General features: G+C 41.0%; 1 protein-coding gene across 1 annotated transcript in view; it reads left to right on the top strand.

The window, feature by feature from the left end:
• Positions 1-20202, top strand: part of SLC37A3 (solute carrier family 37 member 3) — a 36039-nt gene extending 15837 nt beyond the window's left edge. The window contains exons 7-15 of the mRNA XM_083366046.1: positions 1172-1268; positions 1651-1735; positions 4272-4465; positions 5825-5966; positions 7204-7305; positions 8529-8576; positions 11619-11770; positions 18502-18567; positions 19969-20202. Coding sequence (XP_083222172.1) covers positions 1172-1268; positions 1651-1735; positions 4272-4465; positions 5825-5966; positions 7204-7305; positions 8529-8576; positions 11619-11770; positions 18502-18567; positions 19969-20061 — 979 coding nt within the window. The 3' untranslated portion in view covers positions 20062-20202. The remainder of the gene's footprint in view (positions 1-1171; positions 1269-1650; positions 1736-4271; positions 4466-5824; positions 5967-7203; positions 7306-8528; positions 8577-11618; positions 11771-18501; positions 18568-19968) is intronic.
• Positions 20203-25730: the final 5528 nt, after the last annotated feature.

Here is a 25730-nt window from a genome sequence, read left to right as displayed (position 1 = left end):
CCCCATCTAGAGTGAATCTGACTGGGAGATAATAAGAGCATGAGCATGCTGTTTCAGAATGTTTAGAAGTAGCTACCTGAAGAGCAACTAAATCAGGGCTCTTCAAACTTGGCCCTTTTATGACTTGTGGACTTCAACTCCCAGAATTCCTCAGCCAGGCAGGCTGGCTGAGGAATTCTGGGAGTTGAAGTCCACAAGTCATAAAAGGGCCAAGTTTGAAGACCCCTGAACTAAATGCATGGCGCTATCTATCAGTGGCGTAGCGTGGGGGGTGCAGGGGGGGCCGGCTGCACCGGGCGCAACATCTGGGGGGGCGCGCTCACTCTCGCAGCTCTCTGCCCCTGCCTGGCTCCTGCAAATCCGATCCGAGCCGCCGCCCACTGTGGAGGGTGTGTGTGCCAGGAGTGTGGTGCGGAGAGAGAGAGAGCTAAATCCACAGGTTAGGGGGCACAAATTACTTGCCTTGCCCCGGGTGCTGACAACCCACACTACGCCACTGCTATCTATGGCTTCAAAGCCACCGTGTTGTTTCCTTATTTTCTTAATCAGTTACCTCCAGGATCATGATTGATGAGAAACATATATCTGTATATTCTTAGCACCAGGATCACGAGTGCTCAGAAAAAAGTATTTGTATATTCTTACTATACACAGACTGTATCTGTACATTAAGATGTATCTACGTGCTGTGCATGATCCACAGGTTATCCCACCTCTTAATTTTTGGGTAGAATTTTTTTTCATACAGCATAAGTTATTTAGACATTAATTTTTTAAATCCAATAAATGCACTTCGGTTATTCAAGGTGTTTTTTTTAATCCAAATGATGGCTTCTTATTCTACTCTAATTCTTAAATCCATTATTTTCAATTTTTCCCTTCTGAGTCTGAAAAATGTGTGTGCTCCAACAAACAAGACACAGCATGATAACACACTTGCTGTGTACCATCCTAACCAGAATACTTTGAAGTGCTTGGTATCAGAAGCTTTCCATTAGAAAGTTCCTCACTTTTTCTACTAGCAATGTTGTGATAGTCCTAATATTTCAACTTGTAAAACTTAACTCATGCATGCCATGTTGTTCAAGGGAAGAGAAATTTAAAATGATTTTTTTTTGCCTTACTCTGAGTTATTACCCAACTTAATCTTTTTTTTTAATTTCACATTCAGGAGAGGATTTGTTTTTGGACTCTGGAGTGCCTGTGCATCAGTGGGTAACATCCTGGGAGCGTTTCTCGCCTCTTCGGTTCTGCAGTATGGCTATGAGGTAGGTGAAGCTGCCTGCCGCCATTGTCCTACCTGCATTGGAGCCAGTCGTATTCTAAGCAGGGGTAGGCAACCTTGGCTCTTTTAGGACTGGTGGACTTCAACTCCCAGAATTCCTGAGCCAGCTGGCTCAGGAATTCTGGGAATTGAAGTCCATGAGATATAAAAGAGCCAAGGCTGCCTACCCCTGCTAGAGAGCATGAATTTTTATTTATTGAACTTATCAATGTTTCTCTGTGGTTTCCAATAAAATATGTTGGGACTTCCTATACAAGCAAAAATAAAATACTTAGGAAGGAAGGATTAATTGCTTGACTTAAGAGGAGAAAATGCAAGAGAGATCCATAAAATATCTTAATTGGGTTATTTTCACCCCTTTTTAGTATGCCTTCTTGGTGACAGCATCAGTACAGTTTGCTGGAGGAGTTATTGTCTTTTTTGGCCTTGTGATTTCTCCCAAAGAAGTAGGTAAGTAGAAGCACCATTTTGCTTGTTTCGTCTTTGCGGCTTGCAAACCCAAATTGCAAGAAGTGCATAATCAATTTTTGACTTGGCACTCCGCTCAAAATCCATCTTAAATGTTAAAAACCTCATTAGATACTGACATTAAGGGCAAGTTTTTTTAAAAAAATTAACACATGTACAGGTAGTCCTCGATTTACAACAGTTTGTTTAGTGATCATTCAAAATTACAATGGCACTGAAAAATGTGACTTAGGATTGTTTTTCAAAGTTGCAACCTTTGCAGCATCCCCACGATCATCTGATCAAAATTCAGATGCTTGGCAACTGGCTCATATTTATGACGGTTGCAGTGTCCCAGAGTCATGTGATCTGCTTTTGCAAACCTTCTGACAAGCAAAGTCAATGGGGAAACCAGATTCACTTAACACAGACATGTCAAACACAAGGCCCGGGGGCCGGATCCGGCCCGCGAAGTGGTTTCATATGGCCCGCGAAACCATCCTGGAAACAGTGAGGGAACGGCCCCCCACTGCCTTGGCCCTGGCCCAGAGACCCTCCTCCTGCCAGAGACCCTCAGATCTGTCCCACTCCTGCCCAGGCCCCCATAGGCACCCTTGATGCGAACGATGTAGAGCTGGCCACGCCCACCCAGTAGGCCATACACACTTTAGCCACACCCACCCAGTAGGCCACACCCACCCAGGCCATACCCACCCGGCCCCTTGAGGGCAACTGCAATGCTGATGCGGCCCTCAATGAAATTGAGTTTGACACCCCTGACTTAACTGGTTTACTAATTTATCAAGTGCAGTGATTCACCTAACAACCGTGGCAAGAAAGGTCATAAACTGGGGCAAAATTCACTTAACAAACGTCTCACTCAACAAAAGAAATTTTGAGCTCAATTGTGGTCATAAGTCAAGGACTACCTGTATTGTGTATCCTGCCTTTATAACAAGTCTAAATTGGTCAGCAGACGAACAAAATGGTATACACCTAGAATGACATTTTTGAACTTCATAACTAAAAAAGCAACTGCAACAACAATAATATGCCAGTAATAAAACTGTACCAAGATTTCACTTGACAAAATGTCTGCAATTCTGCCTCTGAAACCAGGCTGGTGACCCACAGTACAGAACTAACTTTTAATGGAGCTGTTGTGACCTGGTAGACTTATTTCAGAGTGGACTCACATTTATTACACCTGCGTTCTTCAGAGCAACTTGCTTAGAATTCATTTTTGGTCATAATACCTCCAAGAGGCAGATGAGGCTGCAAAGTACTTTAAAGTGGGCTCTATGCCTTTGACCTCCAAAGCCTGAAACCTTTTGGCAAGTGCTGCATATGGAGTGACACAACAGGAAACCCTGGATGCATTTGATAAGATGGGATTTCTATCCTGATATAAGGCACTCTCCATGGATTTGTTAGTGTGCAAGTCTCTGCAGTTAATCCAAAGTATGGGTGTTATATATACCACCTTCTGTATAGCTAAAAAAGGTGGTTTAGATGTTCTAAAATAGGAAGGGGAGAACCAAAGAGCAACTGATTTCCACTTAAGCTTGAGAAACAGGTTTATGTTGTTCACCTCTTGTCACTCAGTTGCAACTACTAGGGGAAGTGGCTGCTAGTGGGGTATAAGACAAGGATGGTTTTGTTTTTTTAAATTTCAATCTATTTGTCCTTGTGATTACCAAAATGCTTTTAGTGTTAGGAGCTGGCAAGTTCAGTGATGGTGTCTGTAAAGGAACATAGGATACGCATCCTTATGTATTTATGCTTGCAGAGGAAGCACAAAAAGTTGCAGAGAAGGAGTTAATTTGTTCAGATGCTGAAACTGGTTTGTAAAAACATATTGTGGGACATCTTTCTTCCAATCTCATGTCCCCATTAGAACTGTGGCTGATAAGAATCAGGCGGCCTAACTTTTAAATTGTATTTATCAAATTAAATAATGCCACCCATCTTACAAAAAGTGATTCCAAGCGGTGTACAGCAAGGCTAAAAATTAATATGGTTACCAATCCAGCTTGTGGAGCAGAGGTGCAACGTGTATTCTAGGAACACACATAACTACCCACAATGCTGCATTCCATATCAGCTGAAGCTTCCAGATACTCTTCAAGGGCAACCCCATGTGCAGCACATTATAATAGTCCGAATGGACTACTACTAGTAGTAGTACAGTAAATTTAATCACACTGCAAGTAAGCATACCAGTCTTGCAGTTGGAGAAGTCTGACTCCAGCCCTAAAGGGAATCCACTAATTTGTTGTGTCTTCCAAGCAATGGCCAGACATAGCAGACAGAGTCGCCATCAAGGTCAGACAGGATTCTTTTGAGAGGGTTAGAAGACCAGGGGTGGAAATTGATGTTTCTGCCGAGCACCATCTAAAGCGTTTCTAAGCCAAAGGAAGCGGGAGAGAGCAAGGGAGCTGAATCAGAAGGGAGTAACAAAAGCTCAAAAGAGCAGGCGTGAGAAGAAGGGATTCTCCCTTCCTTGGTTTCTAGGTTGCATTTCTGTGATTTCTCTTAGGCCTCCCTGAAATTGGCAAAGAAGGGGATGGCGATGCTGCTGAAGAAGATGCCACTGAGCCATTAATTAGCAGCCACGAGAATGAAGATTTTGATGAGCAGAATTACACCATTCAGGCATCTAGCAGTAGCACAAATACTCCATCCCAGGCCATTGGATTCTTTCAGGCGTGTTGTCTGCCTGGCGTCTTATTGGTAAGATTGTTGCTATCATCACCTTACAGTGGTATATTTTTTTACTTGGAAACAAAGTCACATGGTATCTATAGGCAGAAGTGTTTTTAAGGACACTTTCTTGGTGCCCCCAATCTCCTTTTTCCCCTCTGATATTTTTAGTCAAGAAATTTTTACTTAAATAAAAACAGAAGCTGGCATGTTGCAAAGCATAATTTTTATTTCTATGAATATCTTTAGAGCCCACCTGGGACAAGAGAAAATTGAAGAAAATAAACAGTGGACTGCTGCAGCCCAATTCTTAGTTTAGCAATATGGCAACTGACCCCCCCCCCCTCAAAAAAGGACAGAACTATGTGAAGTGATAGACAACATCTTAGGGTAGTGAGGAGCAACCTAATTAAGTTTGCTTCCTTGTCAGTGTGTGGTTTGTGACTGACTGTGCGCATGTCACCCTTGAGAATTCCGTTACATACTGTTAGACTTCCAAAAGTGTTCATCTGCTCCTAAAGTTTACCTACTCCAGTATTTCTCAATCTCAGCAATTTAAAGATGTAGAATAGAATAGAATAGAATAGAATAGAATAGAATAGAATAGAATAGAATAGAATAGAATAGAATAGAATAGAATAGAATAGAATAGAATAGAATAGAACAGAACAGAACAGAATAGAACAGAATAGCAAAGTTGGAAGGGACCCTGGAGGTCATCTAGTCCAACTCCCTGCTTAGGCAGGAAACCCTATACCATTTCAGACAAATGGCTGGCCAGTCTCTTCTTAAAAACTTCCAGTGTTGGAGCATTCACCACTTCTGGAGGCAGGTTGTTCCACTGATTAATTGTTCTAACTGTCAGGAAATTTCTCCTTAGTTCTAGGTTGCTTCTCTCCTTGACTAGTTTCCATCCGTTGCTTCTTGTCCTGCTTTCAGGTGCTTTGGAGAATAGCTTGACTCCCTCTTCTTTGTGGCAGCCCCTGAGATTTTGGAACACTGCTATCATGTCACCCCTCGTCCTTCTCTTCATTAAACTAGACATACCTAATTCCAGCAACCGTTCCTTACATGTTTTAGCCTCCAGTCCCCTGATCATCTTTGTTGCCCTTCTCTGTACTTGTATGGGTTATGATACTTCAGAGTCATAATTACCCTAACAACTGAACAGTAGCAGTACCACTACTCTCACTTGTGCCTATTCCACAGCTTTAATAAAGTATATCTGCTGGCTGGGGAATTCTGGGAGTTGAAGTCCACAAGCCTTAAAGTTGCCAAGGTTGGACACCCCTGCTCTATGCATTATAGAATTACAAAGCCATGCTGGCTCAACTTGGATTGTTTTGATTCTAATAGCTTTCCTTTTGGGATGGTATTTATTTGTTTCAGTATTCCTTGGCCTATGCTTGTCTGAAGCTAGTAAACTATTCCTTCTTCTTCTGGCTGCCCTTCTACCTCAGCAACAATTTTGGTTGGAAGGAGGCAGAAGCTGACCAACTCTCAATCTGGTATGATGTTGGAGGCATTATAGGTATGACTTAAAGAGCAAAAGACAAATTATTTTTGTTGTTATTTCGTTTTTCTGTTCATTGTGGGATTAGAACAGGATGGGGCAGGGTGTGGGTGGGAATTAGTGACTGGCAGGCAAAGTGATGAGGGATGTAGTAGTCCAAAGGTTCTGGAGGATGTCAAATGTATTTATTTATTAGATTTTATCCTGCCTTTATTATTTTATAAGTAACTAAAAGCAGCAAACGTACATAATACTCTTTCCTCACACTCCACAACAACAATCCTATAAGGTGGGTGGGCTGAGCGAATGTCTCTAGCCCACAGGAACCTAGCTGGCTTAAATAGTAATAAGGCTAAGATCTTGTCTAAGAATATGTCTATGAGTGAAAGGGAAATGTTAATTAAATCAACAGGTTTTGAAATAGTAAAAAAGGTTAAGTATTTAGGAGTGTATATTGCAGCTTCAAATGCAAAATTATATAGGAACCGAGCTGGCTTTCATGCCTAAGGCGGGTCTAGAACTCTCAGTCTCCTGGTGATTGGCCCCAAGTCCCCCAGCGGGCTTTCATGCCTAAGTGGGACTAGCACTGTCAGTTTCCTGGTTTCTAGGCCACCACATTAACCACTATACCAAACTAATTGCCTACAGCAGTTTCCCCACACTTGGGCACTCCCCCATCTTCAACTCCTAAAATTCTTAGCAATAGTGTTGCTGTCTGGGCTGTCTGGAAAGTTTTAAGTTTCACTTTGGAGAACACCAGAATTGAGAAAAAATGGTTTAGAACAGTGGCTGGAGAATCTTCAGTCCACACAATGTGTGAAAGACAGACAGCTAAATTTATAGGCAATTGTGCTTTTTATTGATTAAATTTATATACCTCCCATCTCACTATCAAATGATTCTGGGTAGCTTCCAACATCATTAAAAACAGTAAAGTAATAAATGCTGATCCTTGGTGTGCATTTTTGTCTATAATGATTACGATCTGTTATGATAGTCTTTATTCCTTTTATTATTATTTTTGCCTTTTGGTACTGTCCATGGGGTTTGAAAGATTGAGGGCAAGAGGCAAGAGAAGAAGGGGACGAGAGAGAACGAGGTGGTTGGATGGAGTCACTGAAGCAGTAGGCGTGAGCTTAAATGGACTCCAGAAGTTGGTAGAGGACAGGAAGGCCTGGAGGAACATTGTCCATGGGGTTGCGATGGGTCAGACATGACTTCGCAGCTAACAACAACATTCCTTTTATTTCTACAGGTGGTACCATCCAAGGCTTTATCTCTGACATGCTACAAAAAAGAGCTCCTGTATTAGCTATTAGCCTCATATTGGCTATTGGATCTCTCTTTGGATACAGCCGTGAGTACTTTTCTGCATGATAGGTTTTGTGGCATGAGCTTGTATCTAGTCTCCTTATTTTATGCACTAAACATAGGGAGGCCCTGTTTTCTTTTATTAAATCAGCAATTGAAATGGGTTACAATCAACTCTGCTTTTGAGTTTAATAAGAGACAGCTTTCTCAGCAACCTTCAGAAAAAATTGCAAGAAACCTGCTCAATAAGCTGGGCAGGCAAAACTCTGCAGCTAACATTCTGCTTTCATTAGTGGTCAGCCAGGTGCTTCTGGGGGACCCACAAACTGAGTGTTCCATTGTGTGTTGGAATGAACAGGAAAAGGAGAATGTTTTTTCCCAGTAGAGGGAGCTATCTGCACTTGTGCAGATGTACCTTTATTGGAGCATCGCCTGTGTTCAGAGTGGTGGTATTGCTACCACTCATTTTTTAGGGTAATTGTGGCTTTGGAGTATCCCAAGCTTTAGTTGAAATTAATTGCTTCTATCATTTTGCTGGATCCCTATAATTTCCAGCATTGAGCTTCTGGAGGTTGCCCTCTTAATTTATTTATTTCTTTTTATTTTCCCTTTCTGGGTTAGAGCAGTGAGCAAAAGCAAAGCTTGTTATGATTTTGGAATATTGTATCTCAGGGATTTGGTAGGGAGCCCCCAAGTCTGCTCTTCCTGATAGAGATGGTGAAATATTGCATTAGCAGCTTCCTTCACTCATTCCTGGCCACATTGCTTGATTAGATCAGTGCTTGGCAAAATACTTTTGCTGAATTCTTGATTTCCAGTAAGGTTGGGAACAAGCAGTTCCCTTCAGGTTTGTAAGTTCATCTATAAGAGGCTGAGGTCCTTTCAGTCCAGAGTTCTTGGCTGCCTTGCTAAATGTTCTATTCCAGTTCAGGGAGATTTGGATAAATTAAATTTTAATGATCCAAAATTACTCCAGCAATTCCACTATGGACTAAACTGAATATAGCTAGCACAGAAGTCCTCTTGCCTTCCTCATCTTTCTGTTTGTTACAAAGCTCCCCTGGTTTTGAGAAGGAAGCATGTTAAACCATCAGTGAAGGCAAAATTAAAGAAACTCTTTTATTGCAGCAGAAGATTAAGGCACTGTTAACATACCATGCCAATGCATAATCTTGAAAAGGGTCTTTTATAATCAGCTTTTCATCTCATCCTGAATTTTTTATCTGTGGCAAAAAGAATTATGAGTTTTTCTTTTCTTTGTTTCCATAGGTTCCCCAAATAACAAACCTATCAATGCAGTTATAATGGCAATTACAGGTAAAAGATCCACATATTTTCAGGGACAATAAAGAAGATCTGTTTTCATAATGTCGTATCTTGGCTTGTTTCAATGTTTTGTCAATATGTTCTATAACCGAATGGGTTACTCAATACTAAAAACATGGTTTACTAAAACATGTGAAGGAAATCATTTAAAGTCTAGTCTGTTACAAGACTATACCACCACATCAGTCAGGGAACACTGTAAATTTTGTTTTTCCTTCTTCCAGAAGTTCACAATCAGCAGCTTTGGGAGAGGGAGACACATATGTGGATATATAATTTCCACATATGTGGATATATAATTTCCACATATTTCCAATTATATATCCACACATATGTGGATATATAATTTCCATTTACTAGTGGGAGACTAGACCATGAAAACTTGATGATGAAAAAGGTATGAGCAAGATTTGTGAATGGGCAGTAGACTGGACCAGTGTTTCTCAACCTTGGCAGCTTGAAGAAGTGTAGATTTCAACTCCCAGAATTCTCCAGCCAGTGGGGAATGATTGTATGATTGTAAACTAATACGATGGTCATACAAACACTCTTTTCCAACAACCCAAGAGACGGCTCTACACATGGACATCACCAGACAGTCAACACAGAAATCAGATTGACTGTGCTCTGCAGCCAAAGATGGAGAAGCTCTATACAGTCAGTAAAAACCAGACCAGGAGCTGACTGTGGCTCAAGATCATGAGCTTCTCATTGCAAAGTTTAGGCTTAAACTGAAGAAAGTAGGGAAAAGCACTGCCCACAGGTATGAATTAAATCATATCCCTGTTGAATATACAGTTGAGGTGACAGATTTAAGGAATTTAAGGACAGATTTAAGGAATTAGATCTGATAGAGTGCCTGAAGAACTATGGACAGAGGTTTGCAACATTGTACAAGAGGTAGCAACTAAAACCATCCCAAAGAAAAAGAAATGCAAGAAAGCAAAATGGCTGTCTGAGGAAGCTTTGCAAATAGCTGAGGAAAGGAGGGAAGCGAAAGACAAGGGAGAAAAAGAAAGATACGCCCAATTGAATGCAGAATTCCAGAGAATAGCTAGAAGAGATAAGAATGCCTTCTTAAATGAACAGTGCAAAAAATAGAAGAAAGCAATAGAATAGAGAGGACCAGAGATCTCTTCAAGAAAACTGGAGAGATGAAGGGAACGTAAAAATGGGCATGATAAAGGACCAAAATGGCAGGGACCTAACAGAGGCAGAAGAGATTAAGAAGAGGTGGCAAAATTACACAACTATACAAGAACGAGTTTAACGTCCCTGATAACCACAATGAGGTGGTCACTGACCTCGAGCCAGACATCCTAGAATGTGAAGTGAAGTCAGCCTTAGAACAACTTGAGCAACAACAAAGCTAGTAGAAGTGACAGTATTCCAGCTGAGCTATTCAAAATCTTAAAAGACGATGCAGTAAAAGTGCTACACTCAATTTGCCAGCAAATTTGGAAAACTCAACAGTGGCCACGGGATTGGAAAAGATCAGTTTACATACCAATTCCAAAGAAAGGCAGTGCCAAAGAATGTTCAAACTACTGCACCATTGCACTCATTTCACATGCTAGTAAAGTTATTCTTAAAATCCTACAAGCTAGACTCCAGCAGTATGTGGATCGAGAACTACCAGAAGTACAGGCAGGATTTCGAAGAGGCAGAGGAACTAGAGATCAAATTGCCAACATACGCTGGATCATGGAGAAAGCTAGGGAGTTCCAGAAAAATATCTACTTCAGTTTAATTGACTATGCTAAAGCCTTTGATTGTGTGGATCACAACAAACTGTGGCAAGTCCTTAAAGAGATGGGAGTACCAGACCACCTTATTTGTCTCTTGAGAAACCTATATGCGGGTCAAGAAGAAACTGAGAACTGGACAAAGAACTACTGATTGGTTCAAAATTGGGAAAGGAGTCCGGCAAGGCTGTATACTGTCACCCTGCTTATTTAACTTATATGCAGAGCACATCATGAGAAAGGCAGGGCTAGATCAATCAAAAGTTGGAATTAAGATTGCCGGGAGAAATATTAACAACCTAAGATATGCAGATGATACCACTCTAATGGCAGAAAGTGAAGAAGAACTAAAGAGCCTCTTGTTGCAGGTGAAGAAGGAGAGTGCAAAAGTTGGGTTGAAACTTAACATTAAGAAAACCAAGATCATGGCATCCGGCCCTCTCAATTCTGGCAAATAGATGGGGAAGAAATGGAGGTAGTGACAGATTTTATTTTCCTGGGCTCCAAGATCACTACAGATGGAGACTGTAGCCAAGAAATTAAAAGATGCTTGCTGCTAAGGAGGAAAGCAATGGCAAATCTAGAGAGCACACTAAAAGCAGAGACATCACCCTGTCAACAAAAGTGTGTATAGTCAAGGCTATGGTCTTCCCAGTTGCAATGTATGGCAGTGAAAGTTGGACCATAAGAAAGGCTGAGCGCCAAAGAATTGAGGCCTTTGAACTATGGTGCTGGAGAAGACTCCTGCGAGTCCTTTTTACTGCAAGGCGATCAAACCGGTCAGTTCTAGAGGAGATCAACCCTGACTGCTCTTTAGAAGGCCAGATCCTGAAATTGAAACTCAAATACTTTGGCCACCTAATGAGAAGGCAGGACTCACTGGAGAAGAGCCTAATGCTGGGAAAGATTGAGGGCAATAGAAGAAGGGGACAAGAGAGAATGAGGTGGCTGGATGGAGTCACTGAAGCAGTAGGCGTGAGCTTAAATGGACTCTAGAAGATGGTAGAGGACAGGAAGGCCTGGAGGAACATTGTCCATAGGATCGCGATGGGTCGGACACGACTTCGCAGCTAACAACAACAAACTAACAATGATTGTAAACTAAATCAGCACATTATGATCTTTCCACTGATGTTTGGATACATGGCTGGTCTGACGTTTTGATACCTTTCTTTGGTTAAGTGACAGTGTTGCAGGTTCAGATTAAGATTATCTTGTGTTGTATTGGAAACAGAGCCTTCCTCTGTATTTTCATTCTTACCTGCATTTTCCTTTTTATGTTTCATAGGCTTTTTTATTGGAGGCCCTTCCAACATGATCAGCTCTGCCATTTCTGCAGACCTGGGGCATCAGGAAGCGATCAAAGGAAATAGCGAGGCTCTTGCAACTGTGACAGGGATTGTGGATGGCACCGGCAGTATTGGGGCCGCTGTGGGTCAGGTGAGGCAGAACTGAAAAGCCTTCAGGATCATTATAGCAATGAAAGAACTCATACAGGTGGTCCTTGACTTACAACCACAATGAAGCCTGCTCATTATGATTATAAATGTTGATGGTCATAAAGCAATCATCACATGAGAGACCCAATTTTACAGTCTATTTTTGCAGCACTCATTAAGCAAATCAATATGGTCATTAAGTGAATCTGCAGTGGTTAAGCAAATGTGGCGATCATTAAATAAACCCATTGTTTGCCGTGGGCCATTTTTACTGAAATAAAGTAAGTAAATGCCAGTTTTGCCAAAACTAATTGTGGTCACGTGACCATGGGATGCTGCAAATGGCCATAAATTTGGACTGTTGCTCAGTGCTCAAAGTGCAGTCATGTGACTGTGGGGGAGGTAGCAGTCCAAACTTTGGAATTGGGTTGCGAGTTCCTTTGTATGCGTGTGTATTTATGTGTGGGGTGTGCGTGTGCGTGTTGGAATCTGTTGTAACTTCAGTCACTAAGCAACCGGTGGAGAACGACTTGTGCCGAAGCAAAGGTTTCGTTTATTGAAAATTTAAGACCTGACAGGCTTTTCTTTTCAGCAACATTTCACTATAGCGTGTATTAATAGCAATATTCGTTACATCTCAAAAAAGATAAGAAAAAAATGTTAATCTAGATGATCATCACCCCTTAGAGAAAACATAGCTTATTGGGGAATTTTGGTTTAGAAAAGCATGCTTTCAGTGTATCCAGAGGACATTCAAAGCGCTGCAGTTACATTCCAATCCTGAGCCTCCTGCTGACTTTTTCATACAAACAGTGTCTTTTGTGCTGCTGCTAAGTTATATGTTGGAAAGCCTGCTGTTTGGCAGATCTTTCCTATGGCAATTGCATTTTTTAAAAGATTTTTTTTATCTTGCCTTTATTATTTTTATAAATAACTCCAAGTGGTAAATATCCAATACTATTTTTTTCCTCCTATTTTCCCCATCACAACAAGGTAGGCTGAGAGAGAGTGACTGGCTCAAAGTCACCCAGTCAGTTTTATGCCTAAGGCAGGAACTGGAAGTCACAGTTTCCTGGTTTCTAGTCTTGTGCCTTAACCACTGAACCAAACTGGCTCTCTTTTAACTCCCTTTCGCCTTTCCAGTCCATTAAGGTATGTGTGTGTGGGGGGGGGGGGAAGGCTGTAATGGGGAGGATAATGCACAAGAAGAGCCATTTTTTTGCATGTCTTGCAATGTTGCTGTCCAGGAAGATGGAGATATAAATCATTCCACTTTCTACTATATTTCTATGCTTATGGCTTTCGTTATTCATCTTTGTGTCACCTAGAAGAGAGCATCTTCCCTGTTTGTGCAGGGGAGAAGGAAGAGCCCAGTGCATGATTCTCACTCGTTTGCATCGTGCTTATAAGGCACCTGGTTAAAAACCAGGAAACAGTGAGTTCTAGTCTCGTCTTAGGCACGAAAGCCAGTTGGGTCACTTTTGACCAGTCACTTTCTTTCAGCCCTATCCACCTCCTAGGGTTGTTGTTGTGGGGAAAATAGGAGGAAGAAGGAGTATTAGGTATGTTTGGCACCTGAGGTTATTTATAAAAATAGTAAAGGCAGGATATAAATACATAAATCAATATAGCGAAGGTTGTTGAGAGTGTGGTGGCGCACCAGCTCCCTCTGTTCCTGGAGGAAACTGATTATCTGGACCCGTACCAATCGGGCTTCAGGCCCGGACACAGCACGGAGACGGCATTGGTCGCGCTGGTGAATGATCTCTGGAGGGCTAGGGACAGGGGTTGTTCCTCTGTCCTGGTCCTATTAGATCTCTCAGCGGCGTTCGATACCATCGACCATGGTATCCTGCTGCGGCGTCTCAGGGGGTTGGGAGTGGGAGGCACCATTCTACGGTGGTTCTCCTCCTACCTCCAGGGCTGCTCGCAGTCGGTGTTGACAGGAGGGCAGAGATCCGCCCCGAGGTCTCTCATTTGTGGAGTTCCTCAGGGGTCGGTTCTCTCGCCCCTCCTGTTCAACATCTATATGAAGCCGCTGGGCGAGATCATTCGTGGTTTTGGGGTGGGGTATCACCAGTACGCTGATGATACCCAACTTTTTCTTTCCACCCCGAACCAACCCAGTGATGCCCTCTCCGTGATGTCCCGGTACCTGGAGGCGGTTCAGGTCTGGATGGGTAGAAACAGGCTTCGTCTCAATCCCGCCAAGACTGAGTGGCTGTGCATATCGGCATCTCGGGTTAACCAAGTTATTCCATCCTTAATGATGGGGGGTGAGGTGTTACCCCCCGTTGATAGGGCTCGCAACCTGGGCGTCCTCCTGGATTCACGGCTCAATTTTGAAGACCATATAGGAGCCGTGACCAGGGGGGCTTTTGCACAGGTCTGCCTGGTGCACCAGTTGCGTCCCTATCTGGACCGAGATGCCCTACGCACAGTTACTCATGCGCTTGTGACCTCCCGTTTGGACTACTGTAACGCTCTCTACATGGGGCTGCCCTTGAAGACCACTCGGAGGCTTCAACTGGTGCAGAATGCGGCCGCACGAGTTGTAATGGGGGTTTCCCGATACTCCCATGTAACACCTCTACTCCGCGAGCTGCATTGGCTTCCAGTTGCCCTCCGGGTGAAATTCAAGGTGCTGGTTATTACCTATAAAGCCCTACATGGCCTGGGTCCGGGTTATTTGAGGGAACACCTGCTGCCGGCATCAAACGCCCTTCGCCCAGTGCGCTCCCACAGGGAGGGTCTGCTCAGGGTTCCGCCGGTGAGAGATTGCTGGCGGGTGACACCCAGGGACAGGGCCTTCTCAGTGGGAGCGCCTGCCCTCTGGAACCAGCTGCCGGTGGAGCTGGGAACTGCCCCCGACCTCCGATCATTCCACCGGGGCCTGAAGACCTGGCTCTTTGAGCTCTTGGGCCCAGGCTGAGGAGAAAAATTTTTAATTGGGGTTTTAATGTGTACAGGGTCAATTTAATATTTTTTAATTTGGTTTTTAACTTTTGTATGTTGGATTTTTTAATTCCCTGTAAACCGCCCTGAGTCCTCAGGGAAAGGGCGGTATATAAATGTAACTAAATAAATAAATAAATAAATAGCAGAAATAGCAAAAACAGAACTAAAAAAAACAAGATACAGAGAACAAAAGAACAATTAACAGCTAGTTTGGTAAGATAGGAAAAAGGAAGACTAACCCTTTATGGAGAAAGGAGAAAAAGATGTAAGGAGGCAGGGAAGGAAGCCATATTTAAATATTATAAATAGAATTAATATCAACCAGCCTTTCTCAAAATTAAAGATATCAATTTTTTTAGCAGTAATGCCTTCAGCCTGTTCCAACTCCTGCTCATTTCTTTTAATAGCATCTTAGCAAATGTAAGATGACACAATTCACAAGTTTTATTTACCGGTAAGTTATATAGATAGGACAGGAAGCCACTTTTTTAAAAAAATAAATTATGGCCTATTGAATAAGTGGCCTGCTTCATGCAAAATATAAAGCTGCAATGCATGAGTTCACACATGACATGAAACCAAGGACAAGCAAGTCCCAATGTGATTTAGTGCTTTGTGAAGAAGATCAGAGTGTGTAGAATTATATCCCAATGCTGTAGGCAGGCCCAGATTGCCAGCCCCACTTTTGATGTCATTTCCTACAGTGGCCAAGCAAGTCTTGAGAATGGGGTGGGCCATAAATAGCAGGCAGTGAATTAAAATGTAAATTCATGAATACAAATGTAAATACAAGAATAAAAGCTGTCCTTTATTTTTATGTATTGTCTTACAATGTTTGCCGTATCTAGCTGACAACTCAGTTGGGGCATGGTCATTCTTAATGAAAAAGCTTTGTCACATCAACTTTGTTTTTTGTTTTTTCTTTTCAACTGTGTGCCTTCAGAGAACTCAAATGGGTTAGGGTAGGAACTACTTACCTGATTTACTAGTCTGCTGCATTGCTTACCTGCAAAATGGCTCGTAAGAACTGTTGTTCCTTCTCCCATTGGCTCTCTTTATGTGTAAACAACAAATACGCATTAATGTTTCCAAGTGAGTCTCTTCTGGGGGCTTTTAGACTAAGCAAGGTTTATTATGTTTGTTTCTATTGCCCTGTGTCAGATCTGCAACACAGCATCCCTTCTGTTGTGAGGTTTTAAGATGGGTCGCAGAGGTGTTCACATAAGGAAATGCAGGCCTAACTTAGGAGCAATGTGAGTGCAATGCAGGAATGCAGTTAGTGCAATTGGCAAAGGTGTTGGCTTCTATCAAAAAGTGCTGGGGCTGGAAAGGGTATCTTTTCAAAAACTTGGCTTTGGGGGAATGTTGCAATAATGCTTTGGCCATTCTGATTTGAGGGAACATAACAGTGTGGAATTCTGTTATTCTGGAATCCTCTCGGCTTTCTTCTGACTCTGGAGTGGTTTTGCTCTAAGAAATTACTAATCATTTGCCTCATGACCTGGAAGCAACACAGTGCTTTTCAAAGCTATAAGACTGGCTATTGTGTGAAGATAACAATGGCGTATCTTCTGTAGAATTCATTATTCCTAGCCATTGCTATTCTCCAATTTTTCGAACTTCCTTTATTCATGAGGGCTTTGTGTCTGACAAATTGTATCCTCTACTTCCTTCTCTGCCTAAGATTGCTGTTATCTGTGACAGTATATCACCATAGCAACCAGCTGAGTTTCCACAAACTGGGTTGTCTCCCCTAGTGGGAAGTCAGCATCAGAAATACGCTGAACTTGTCAGAAAATGAAGAGCCTTAAAGAATACAACATATGAAACACAAATGTGCCAAGGTTTATTCCAGCGGTTGAAATGAGTGCACTTTGGGCAAAATCTCTCCACAACCATTTGAAATGATTTATGGAGGGAGATAAAAAGCAGAAACATTATTTATTGATGCATAGAATATCCCAAGTGAAAATGTAATTTCCACACAAAAGTAAACATGACTATGTTTTGACCTGTTTTGTCTACTGTGCAACTGTCTAGCCTGTTTAGCTTGCGAGCTCTATTAAGTTCGTCATTTTTAACTCTTGGTGTCCCAGCCTTTCTTTCAGCCATTCAGATTTAGCACCAAACTATTTATATAATTTAGAGACTTCCTGATTCCAGTCAGGAGTTATGTCTAAGTGGTGGGGGGTTTCCCCCCATTCTGATTTAATTTGTGCTATTTTATGTGCCTTTCTCTTTTTTTTTTAATTAAAAAAAATGGAGGAACATGGAGGTAGTGCAGGAAGAGAGCAGTGCTTCACCAAAGAGTAGCAATGTTGGTCTCTCTTTAGAGGAGGCAAAATTTGGAAAAGATTTCCAATGTGAGATCACTGCTCTGATCTTGTGGAAGTCAAAGAAGGCAGTGTGTAGGCTTAAACCGAACAGTTTATTGATTGTTTTGCTAGGCCACCTTTGAAGGACAGAAGCTGTCCCACAGGAGTTTGCCACAATAAGAACCCAATAATGAAAACATAATGTAATAGAATAATAAACCTTATGAAATGTGCAGACCTCAGCAGCAGAACATTTATCCATCAGAATTTCAAATTGAAGCATGTTGCAGTGTTGCAATTAAAGTCCAGCTGCTTTTCCTTTAGAAATCTCATCAGCTCCTGGTTGGGGCATCTTAAGGACCATTTTCTCTCTTGGGCTTGCTTATCGTTTTCTATCCTGCTTCTCTCACTGTTAGATTCAGATGTGAGGAGAAGAGAGGTGGGCTACTTTAGTAACTTCTGCCTCTGGAGAAGCTTGTGTAGCTCTGCCACGATCTCATTTCTGACACTTAGATTTTTCAGAGGGACTTTCAGGAGAAGGAGAACTTTCCCCCCGCTTCGATGATTATAAGATAGCATTTTCAAGCACGCTGTTTGACATTCTCATAAAGATTTAGATTTGTGTGCCAGTTTTCTCCTACCTGCTGTGCTTCAGATATGATGGAGTAGAGTTTGAGTTAGTCCACTACTGAAATGAAGCTTTTCTTAATATTAAAAAAATTACTTAGAGAGGCAAAGGGGAGGGGAAGGGAAATATGTACATTAGGAGTGTGTGTGTGTGTGTGTGTGTCTGTCTGTCTGTCTGTCTGTCTGTCCTATATGTTTGTATATCCTTGTATATACAGTATATGTAGACATGTATATGCATAGACGTATATATATAGAAAGGGACGCGGTGGCTCAGTGGGTTAGGACACTGAGCTTGTTGATCAGAAGGTCGGCAGTTTGGCGGGTCGAATCCCGAGTGCCGTGTAACAGTGAGCTGAGCGCCTGTCACTCATCCCAGCTTCTGCCAACCTAGCAGTTCGAAAGCACGTAAAAATGCAAGTAGAAAAATAGAGACCACTATGGTGGGAAGGTAACAGCGTTCCGTGCGCCTTTGGCATCTAGTCGTGCCGGCCACATCACCACAGAGACATCCTTGGACAAGCGCTGGCTCTTTGGCTTTGAAACGGAGATGAGCACCGGCCCCTAGAGTCGGAAACGACTAGCACACATGTGCAGGGAAACCTTTACCTTTATATATATATATATATATATATATATATATATATATATATATATATATATATATATATATATATATATATATATATATATATATATATATAGAGAGAGAGAGAGAGAGAGAGAGAGAGAGAGAGAGAGAGAGAGAGAGATTTGTATGCATAAACAAAGTAATAGAAAAATAAAATTCAATCTATAGGACATAGGCTCATTGTGTTTTCTTTCCTTCTAGTACTTAGTATCTTTGATCCAGGAGAAGTTGGGATGGATGCAAGTTTTCTATTTCTTCATTTTGATGGTAAGAAGACATTACTTTTTTTAAATTTTAGATTACACTCTTCCCCTTCACGCAGCTAGAAAAAAAAATCCAGATATGAATTTGTTAAGCAAGCAGATTAAAACTCCTGGTTTAGCATTATGTTAAACTGCTAGAGCGTGAGATGATATATTATCCTATTTATGTCAATGGGAATTTCTTCTGAGAAAAAAAAAGGATTGTGGCCCCAATGAGATAAAGCCAGAGGTAAGAGTCAAATAAAGGATGTTTTGATTGATGGCTCAATCTTTTCACTGTTGAATTGCTAATAGCTGGCTGGTGTCCAGCCACTTGTTCCCCATTCTGATTTCATCCCTCGAGGGAAACAGTTGTAGGTGAATATTTAAACATTTTGAATAAGGAGAATGAATGACATAGTTTACATTCTTAGCTAAGTTCATCCAAAGAAGATGAAGGACAATCAAATCTTATAAAAGTTTACAATATATTTTCAATTTATTTTAACCTTGCCTTTTTATCCTGGAAGGATTTCACAGGAAATAGCATTTATATGTATAATCTGATTGGCAACTGTGATACATTGAATATAATTTCTTCATAGGTTGCATGATATTCAATATGAAATAGTCCTCATGTGAAATTGAGGTTGTTAGGGTCTGATCCGTATCATTGATAATAGGTGTAATTTTCAATCTCTAATTGGTCTGCCATCTCAACAGTCTGTATTTGAAGAATGTACCTCATAAGAAAACTGCAAACCTGAGCACATTTAGAGGAAGTAGGTTAGTTAGATCTCTGACTAAATGTGTAAGGGATTGTACAATAACATATCTAAGTGCATCTAAAACATCCTTTCTTAGTGTCGATGCCTTCCAAGCATGGATTTCAACTATTAGAATTCTCTGCAATAGCCATGAACTGGCTGGGGCATTCTTTGAGTTGTAATGTGTAAACCACACATGGAATACTGCAGCCAATTTTGGTCGCCACAATGTAACAAAAGATGTTAAGGCTCTAGAAAGAGTGCAGAGAAGAGCAACAAAGATGATTAGGGGACTGGAATTGGCTATGTCTAGTTTAATGAAAAGAAAGACTAGGGGTGACACGATAGTAGTGTTCCAGTATCCAGGGGGCTGCCACACCGAAAAGGGAGTCAAGCTATTCTCCAAAGCAGCTGAAGGCAGGACAAGAAGCAGAACTGATTTTGGCTTCTCTTCCAGTAGAAAATGGATCAGGTAGATGCAACTACCATCAAAATAAGCAATTTTGGGCCAACAGACCAATCAGGTGTAAAGTCCTTCTAAGTGTACATGGGATGGCAAATCTGGATTTGCCTCTGTGTAGTTTGATGAGCTCTAGAGCTAGTGCCATAATTGCATTGAATCGTATTGTTCAAGCTATTCATATCTTTCTTTTTTGCAGACCAGTTTAACGGTGGTCTTCATCATGCCTTTGATAGTGAAAGAAACCAGTATGCTCCTTCTGCAGAGGCGCTTGCGCAGGTTGGCTGGCTGACCCCCTTCTCTTTTCTGTTCAGTGGACTTTTTTTTTCCCAAGGGGAAACTTGTCCTTTCAGGCCTTTTGCATTCATTTCTTGATTTACATCCACAAAGATCGGATTTGCTGAAAAACTGCTGAGAAATGGCCACCAATACATTCATCACTGAAAGATTGTCATCCGAATCACATCTGAAGCTAATGCTGTGGAAACCCACAACTGGGAAAGAGCTAATTGTGTGCTTGGAAGGCTTACTGAGATGTTTTCTCTTTGATTTTTACCTCTTGTTTCCAAGGCTTGTTTATGCAATTATCAAGATTAAGTGATAAAACATTGGGCTTGTGTGTGGGAGAAAGGTTCTTGAAAGCAGAAAGTGATTGTGCCTAGAAAAAGCATTTGTATAGTAAACCCTTGATTTAATGGATAAGGACCCGGGCAGGGGGAAGGAGTGTCTATTAAAGCTGAATGAGATTGTTCCGAGGCCAAAATGTACCCATACATGAAATTACTTCAATAACCGTAAGTGTTTGGTGTCGCCTTTACCTATGAAGAAGCCATAGGTAAAAGCTATACCTAAAAGGATAAATATTTATACCTTTTCTTACAAAATACAGTCACCAACTCTTGTAAAAGAGTTTGAAATAGCCACTAACTGACCAGGTAACTATTTATTAACTTTTTTAAAAAAAACCATTATGCATGTGCAGCAGCAGGAAATATTGCCTGACCTGACTTGATCCATTGTTTGGGATGAATTCTGATATTACCTGAAATTCAGACAAAAATCCAGATCCAGATATTTTGTCCACTACACTGGAGATCCATTAAACAGAGGATTTACTATACTTGCTTTCTTCCTATTGTGCTCATTTATCATTGGCAATCTGGAGATCTTCCAGATGTTTTTAAACTTCAGGTTCCTTTGTGTCTCCCCATTGGCTCTGCTGGCTAGGGCTGATGAGAAGTGGAATTCAGCAGCAACAGGAGAACCACTTTATATGTCCTGATGCCTACTGAAGATAATGCTATTTACAAAAGGAGAAATCCTTTAGATACATTGTCTTCCCCCACTTGCAAACCAGAGTGGAATCATCAAGAAAAAGCTTCACCAGGTGATGCTGGTGCCTTTACTCAAACCGACCCTTGTATATTTCTTTGCACTGTAATAAGTCTGGATCTTTGTGCTTTATCCAGGCACCAAAAAAGCCACCGAACAGAGGAAATGGGCAGCGCTCTGTGCATTTTACTTTGGTGAAAAGGAAAGACATTTCCATTATTTAGTATCAAAAGAGCATTTCAGAGCAGCCTGGGCCAATCCACTGCTGGTTTTTGCAAGCTTTTTGGTAGCTCCCTAACTGCATATTTTTTTAAAAAATTTATATATATATATATATATAACAGGGTACTATTGAAGCAGTTGAAATCCTTGGTGTCCTTACATAAAAAGAACATTTGTAGGGTGTTTGTTTGATCTCCAAATATTTGTCCTATCCAGATGTTCATGTTAATTTAACCTCTCTCTAGCAGAGCAACTGCATTCCGTAGTTGATTTTTATCTTCTCTTAACTGTCTAAAATGTGAAAACAAGCTGAGTCTCTGGAGGTGTGCAGAGCCAAGTATTTTATACAGAAGGGTAGTAATTTCAGTTTTAATAGGATCCTTACATTTTTATTAATTTTTTAAAATAGAAAATGATCAAAAGCAAAAGGGAATAATTATTGTCATTTGAGATCGTTCACTATATACACTGGAGATCACTGTCACCCACAGATAGGCAGAGACCTCTTGATTTCTTTTTAAGGATTCCACCAAACCTGATACTTCCTTCTTTCCTTAAGACCCTATAATATACAATCTATAATCCTTACCAAAGGCAGAGCTTGCCACTACATAATGTGCATAGCTACTTCTCCCTTCTCCCAAAAAGCAAAGCTGCATTGCTTACCTTTTCCCTTGTCTTTAGCCTCTAGATCAGCTTAATCCAAATCGAAGAATCATTATGCCATGAATAAATACCTAGAAATATTTGGCATAATGACGCAATTTGAACTAGAAGATGATATTGAGAAAATAAGACTTAAATTTAGGGCTGCTGTTTCGAGCACTTGTCTTACATATTAATGCACAGGTCTGCCTTACAAGTTGAGTTGGATCAGATAATATCTGCCTTGCCCTCATCTATCTTTTGTACAAGATGCATTTTCACATATTTCAGAAATTTCCAGGCAGGACTGTATTAATTAGCAAGTGCTGTATTCAGTGGTATCTATGGTACCCCAAAATTAAATGCAAAATGTTTGCTTTTAAATAACCAAAATTTTGAGAAATCATCAAATTGTATAAGATCTTGGTGTTTTTGTTCAAATTATATAAGATTCTGGGCATTTTAAAAACATTATTTTTAGCACCTCTGACTCAGCACTTGCTCTTGGGATAATATCTTCTGCCTAAAAAGCTTGCTAAGTGTTATGGAGTGTACACTCATGCGATCTGATGTGCATCAAGCAGTCAGACCCCATTTTTTAATGTAGAATAACAATGGTATTATCCTGTGTTTATGTATTCCTCAGTTGCGTACCCTCAGGCCTTATTCACGATGCCCCACTTGAATGTTTAATGAACAAGGCATGCTCTGGATTCCCACTGTACACAAGGATGGATTTTTGCAGCATTATTGTCTGATCTAGCCAGGGACTCTGTAGTTGAAAACGGTGGAAGAAATTGGGCACGTAATCTTCAGCACAGGCTCAGAGACTTAGTAACGGGGTTCAACCAGCACACTTATCCAGATTCAAACATGTCTGTGAATGATGGAAGCATCACAGCGTTATTCTTTTTCTGAAGGTGCACTGTGCCATTGCATGCATGCAAGTGAAACTTCCATTTTTGTGATTCAGTGTTTTGTGCAAATGTAGCCCTTTTAGTTAGTTCACGGTTCAGTATATTGTGTGAACTCAGAAAACTGCTTAATTTAAAAAAGGAAGTAAAATTTGTTATGTTTCAAGAATTGAAAATTGGATTAAAACTACAAAATGAGTTTCTTTAGGGTGGTGGGATCCTCAACTCAATTTTCAAAACTGCCTTTTACCTGCAGACCCCAAATTTCTAATGTTTGGTTGTTATTGAGATAAAAAGAACACTAAGGTAATTGTGAATTTGAGGGGAAGAAATTCTTGTTTTGTTTTTTTAAAAACATTTTATATGTGCTTAATGGTTAGTTTCTTTTAAAAAAGTGTATATGTTCATGTAGATTTTTTAAATCATGTTGTGGCTGCTGTAAGTGAAAATTTTTGATAACTTAAGAGCCTCTTAATTATGTTGGTTTACTCTTTTGTGTGTTCTTTTCCTGTAATGCTGCTCTTTCCACTGTTCACAATACACAATAGCCTAACTCACAGGTCTGCAACCCGTGGCTCCGGAGCCGCATGTGGCTCTTTCAGCCGTCTCCTGCGGCTCCCAGTCCTCTGCCACGTGCAGTCCAAAAAAAAAAGTGGGACTAAAAAAGTTCAACCAATCAATTCAAATATGCAGGGTAGGTGCATATCTCGCCTTGGCTCCACTCTTCAGTCAAACCCTGTTCTGCGCATGCGCACATGTATTCACATGTGCACACATTTTTTGTGGCTCCCAGTTTTTCCTTTTGTGAGGGAACCGGTTCCGAGTGGCTCTTTCACTGTTTTAGGTTGATGACCCCTGGCCTAACTTATGAGCATTAAAAAACATTTCCCAACATCTTTACTTTTAAATTAGAAATCCACTCCTAGAGCAGAAAAAAATTGCAGTAAAAGCAAACTTTATTATCTTTTTCTTTCTTTCTTGTTCCTTTCCACTAAGTTGTGGCATCAACTCTTTCATGGTTTCCCTTGAAAAGAGATGCCCTCAACCTTTGACTTTTGTTTTTATCGTTAAAATACTTTCTTTAAAAATTATGCTTAAATGATTTGAATTAAGCACGAAAGCGTGATGTTGAATTCTAGCCCTGCCCTAGTTAAAGAAGCTTTTCCAGATTTGGGGACATAATCACTTTCTTCACTTCTGGTTCGCTTGATGGGAGGCAGCCCTTCCTGCATATTTTCACCATGAGAGAAGAACAGGAAACTTTATAATCACATCCTTGAATTGAAATGTGAGAGCTCAGTCTATGGATTTCTTGGCTGACTGAAGGTGAAGATGGGCCAACACTCTGAAGCAGCAATCACCGATCTGGCATCTTTGTACTGTTAGACCAGGGGTAGGCAAACCTTGGCTCTTTTATGACTCGTGGACTTCAACTCCCAGAATTGAAGTCCACGAGTCATAAAAGAGCCAAGGTTGCCTACCCCTGTGTTAGACTACGCTTCCTATTGTCTCCAGCCAGCATAGCTAAAAGTTATGTGAGCTGCAGTTCAATGCATATAGTATGGAAAGTTCCAGGTTTGCCAAAGTGTGTTGGTAAAATTGGTTTTGAGGCAGATTGCCTTCATTTGAAATACCGTAGCTGCATGGAATGTAACTCGCATATGTTCAAACTATTTCTACCACATTGGGAATGTTTGTTTGCCTTTTGCCTGGGTAGCTGTTAACTTTAATAGAAATTGTTCATCTGAGCACACACAAAAAAAACATTTACAGAATTTTCCTTGAAAAGAGCCAATTTAGCTGCCCAGAATCATGTATTAGAAGTGGGCAGTCCTATGAATGAATGAATGAATAAAAGAATGAATGAATGAATGAGTGAGTGAGTGAATGAAAAAAAATAAAGGTTGTCAGTAATAAATTCTTCATGGGGTGCTATGAAACGTTCTGTTCTTGGGAATACTTTAGATGCTTTCTCTTTTTATCTTACATATTTCCACTTAAATTCTCTGTGAAAGTAAGTAGCGGAAAAAGAAATGCTGTCAACTGTCCAATTGGGTTTGATTTTATTAAATTATTTTTGGCAACAGAAAGATTCTGTACATGCTTTTTATTTTTCAGTTAGAATGAATGTTGCTTTTCCTCACCTCGGGAGTTGTGTTAAGTTGACCATAAAGCAAAGCATTATTTTAAAAGTTGTAAAAGGAACACTTTCCATAAAAAGACATTTTTCTACACAGGGTAAGTGAGAGGTTGTGAACGTTCTATGCAATAGTTTACGCTCAGTGCCCCTAAATGTTGAAGGAGCATATATACAATAGGTAAAGGTAAAGGTTCCCCCGCACATGTATGCTAGTCGTTTCCGACTCTAGGGGCCGGTGCTCATCTTCGTTTCAAAGCTGAAGAGCCAGCGCTTGTCCAAGGACGTCTCCGTTGTCATGTGGCCGGCATGACTAGACGCCAAAGGCGCACGGAACGCTTTTACCTTCCCACCGTAGTGGTCCCTATTTTCCTACTTGCATTTTTACGTGCTTTTGACCTGCTAGGTTGGCAGAAGCTGGGACGAGTAACGCGCTCACTCTGTTACGGGGCACTCGGGATTTGATCCGCCAAACTGTCGACCTGATCGACAAGCTCAGCGTCCTAACCCACTGAGCCACCGCGTCCCTATATATATATACACACATATATACACAATAGAATGTATTAAAAAGTGGGTATCTGAGAAGATGATCAGGGACTAAACATTAAAGCCTGTGAAGAGACGTGAAAGGAACTGATATATATATATATAACCTTGGGAAAAGATGACCAATGGGCATGATAGCACTCTTTAGATATCAGAGAGTCA

Source organism: Vipera ursinii (genome assembly GCF_947247035.1).
Source record: "Vipera ursinii genome assembly, chromosome: 6".
Lineage (NCBI taxonomy): Eukaryota > Metazoa > Chordata > Lepidosauria > Squamata > Viperidae > Vipera > Vipera ursinii.
This window is presented reverse-complemented; position numbering and strand designations above follow the sequence as displayed.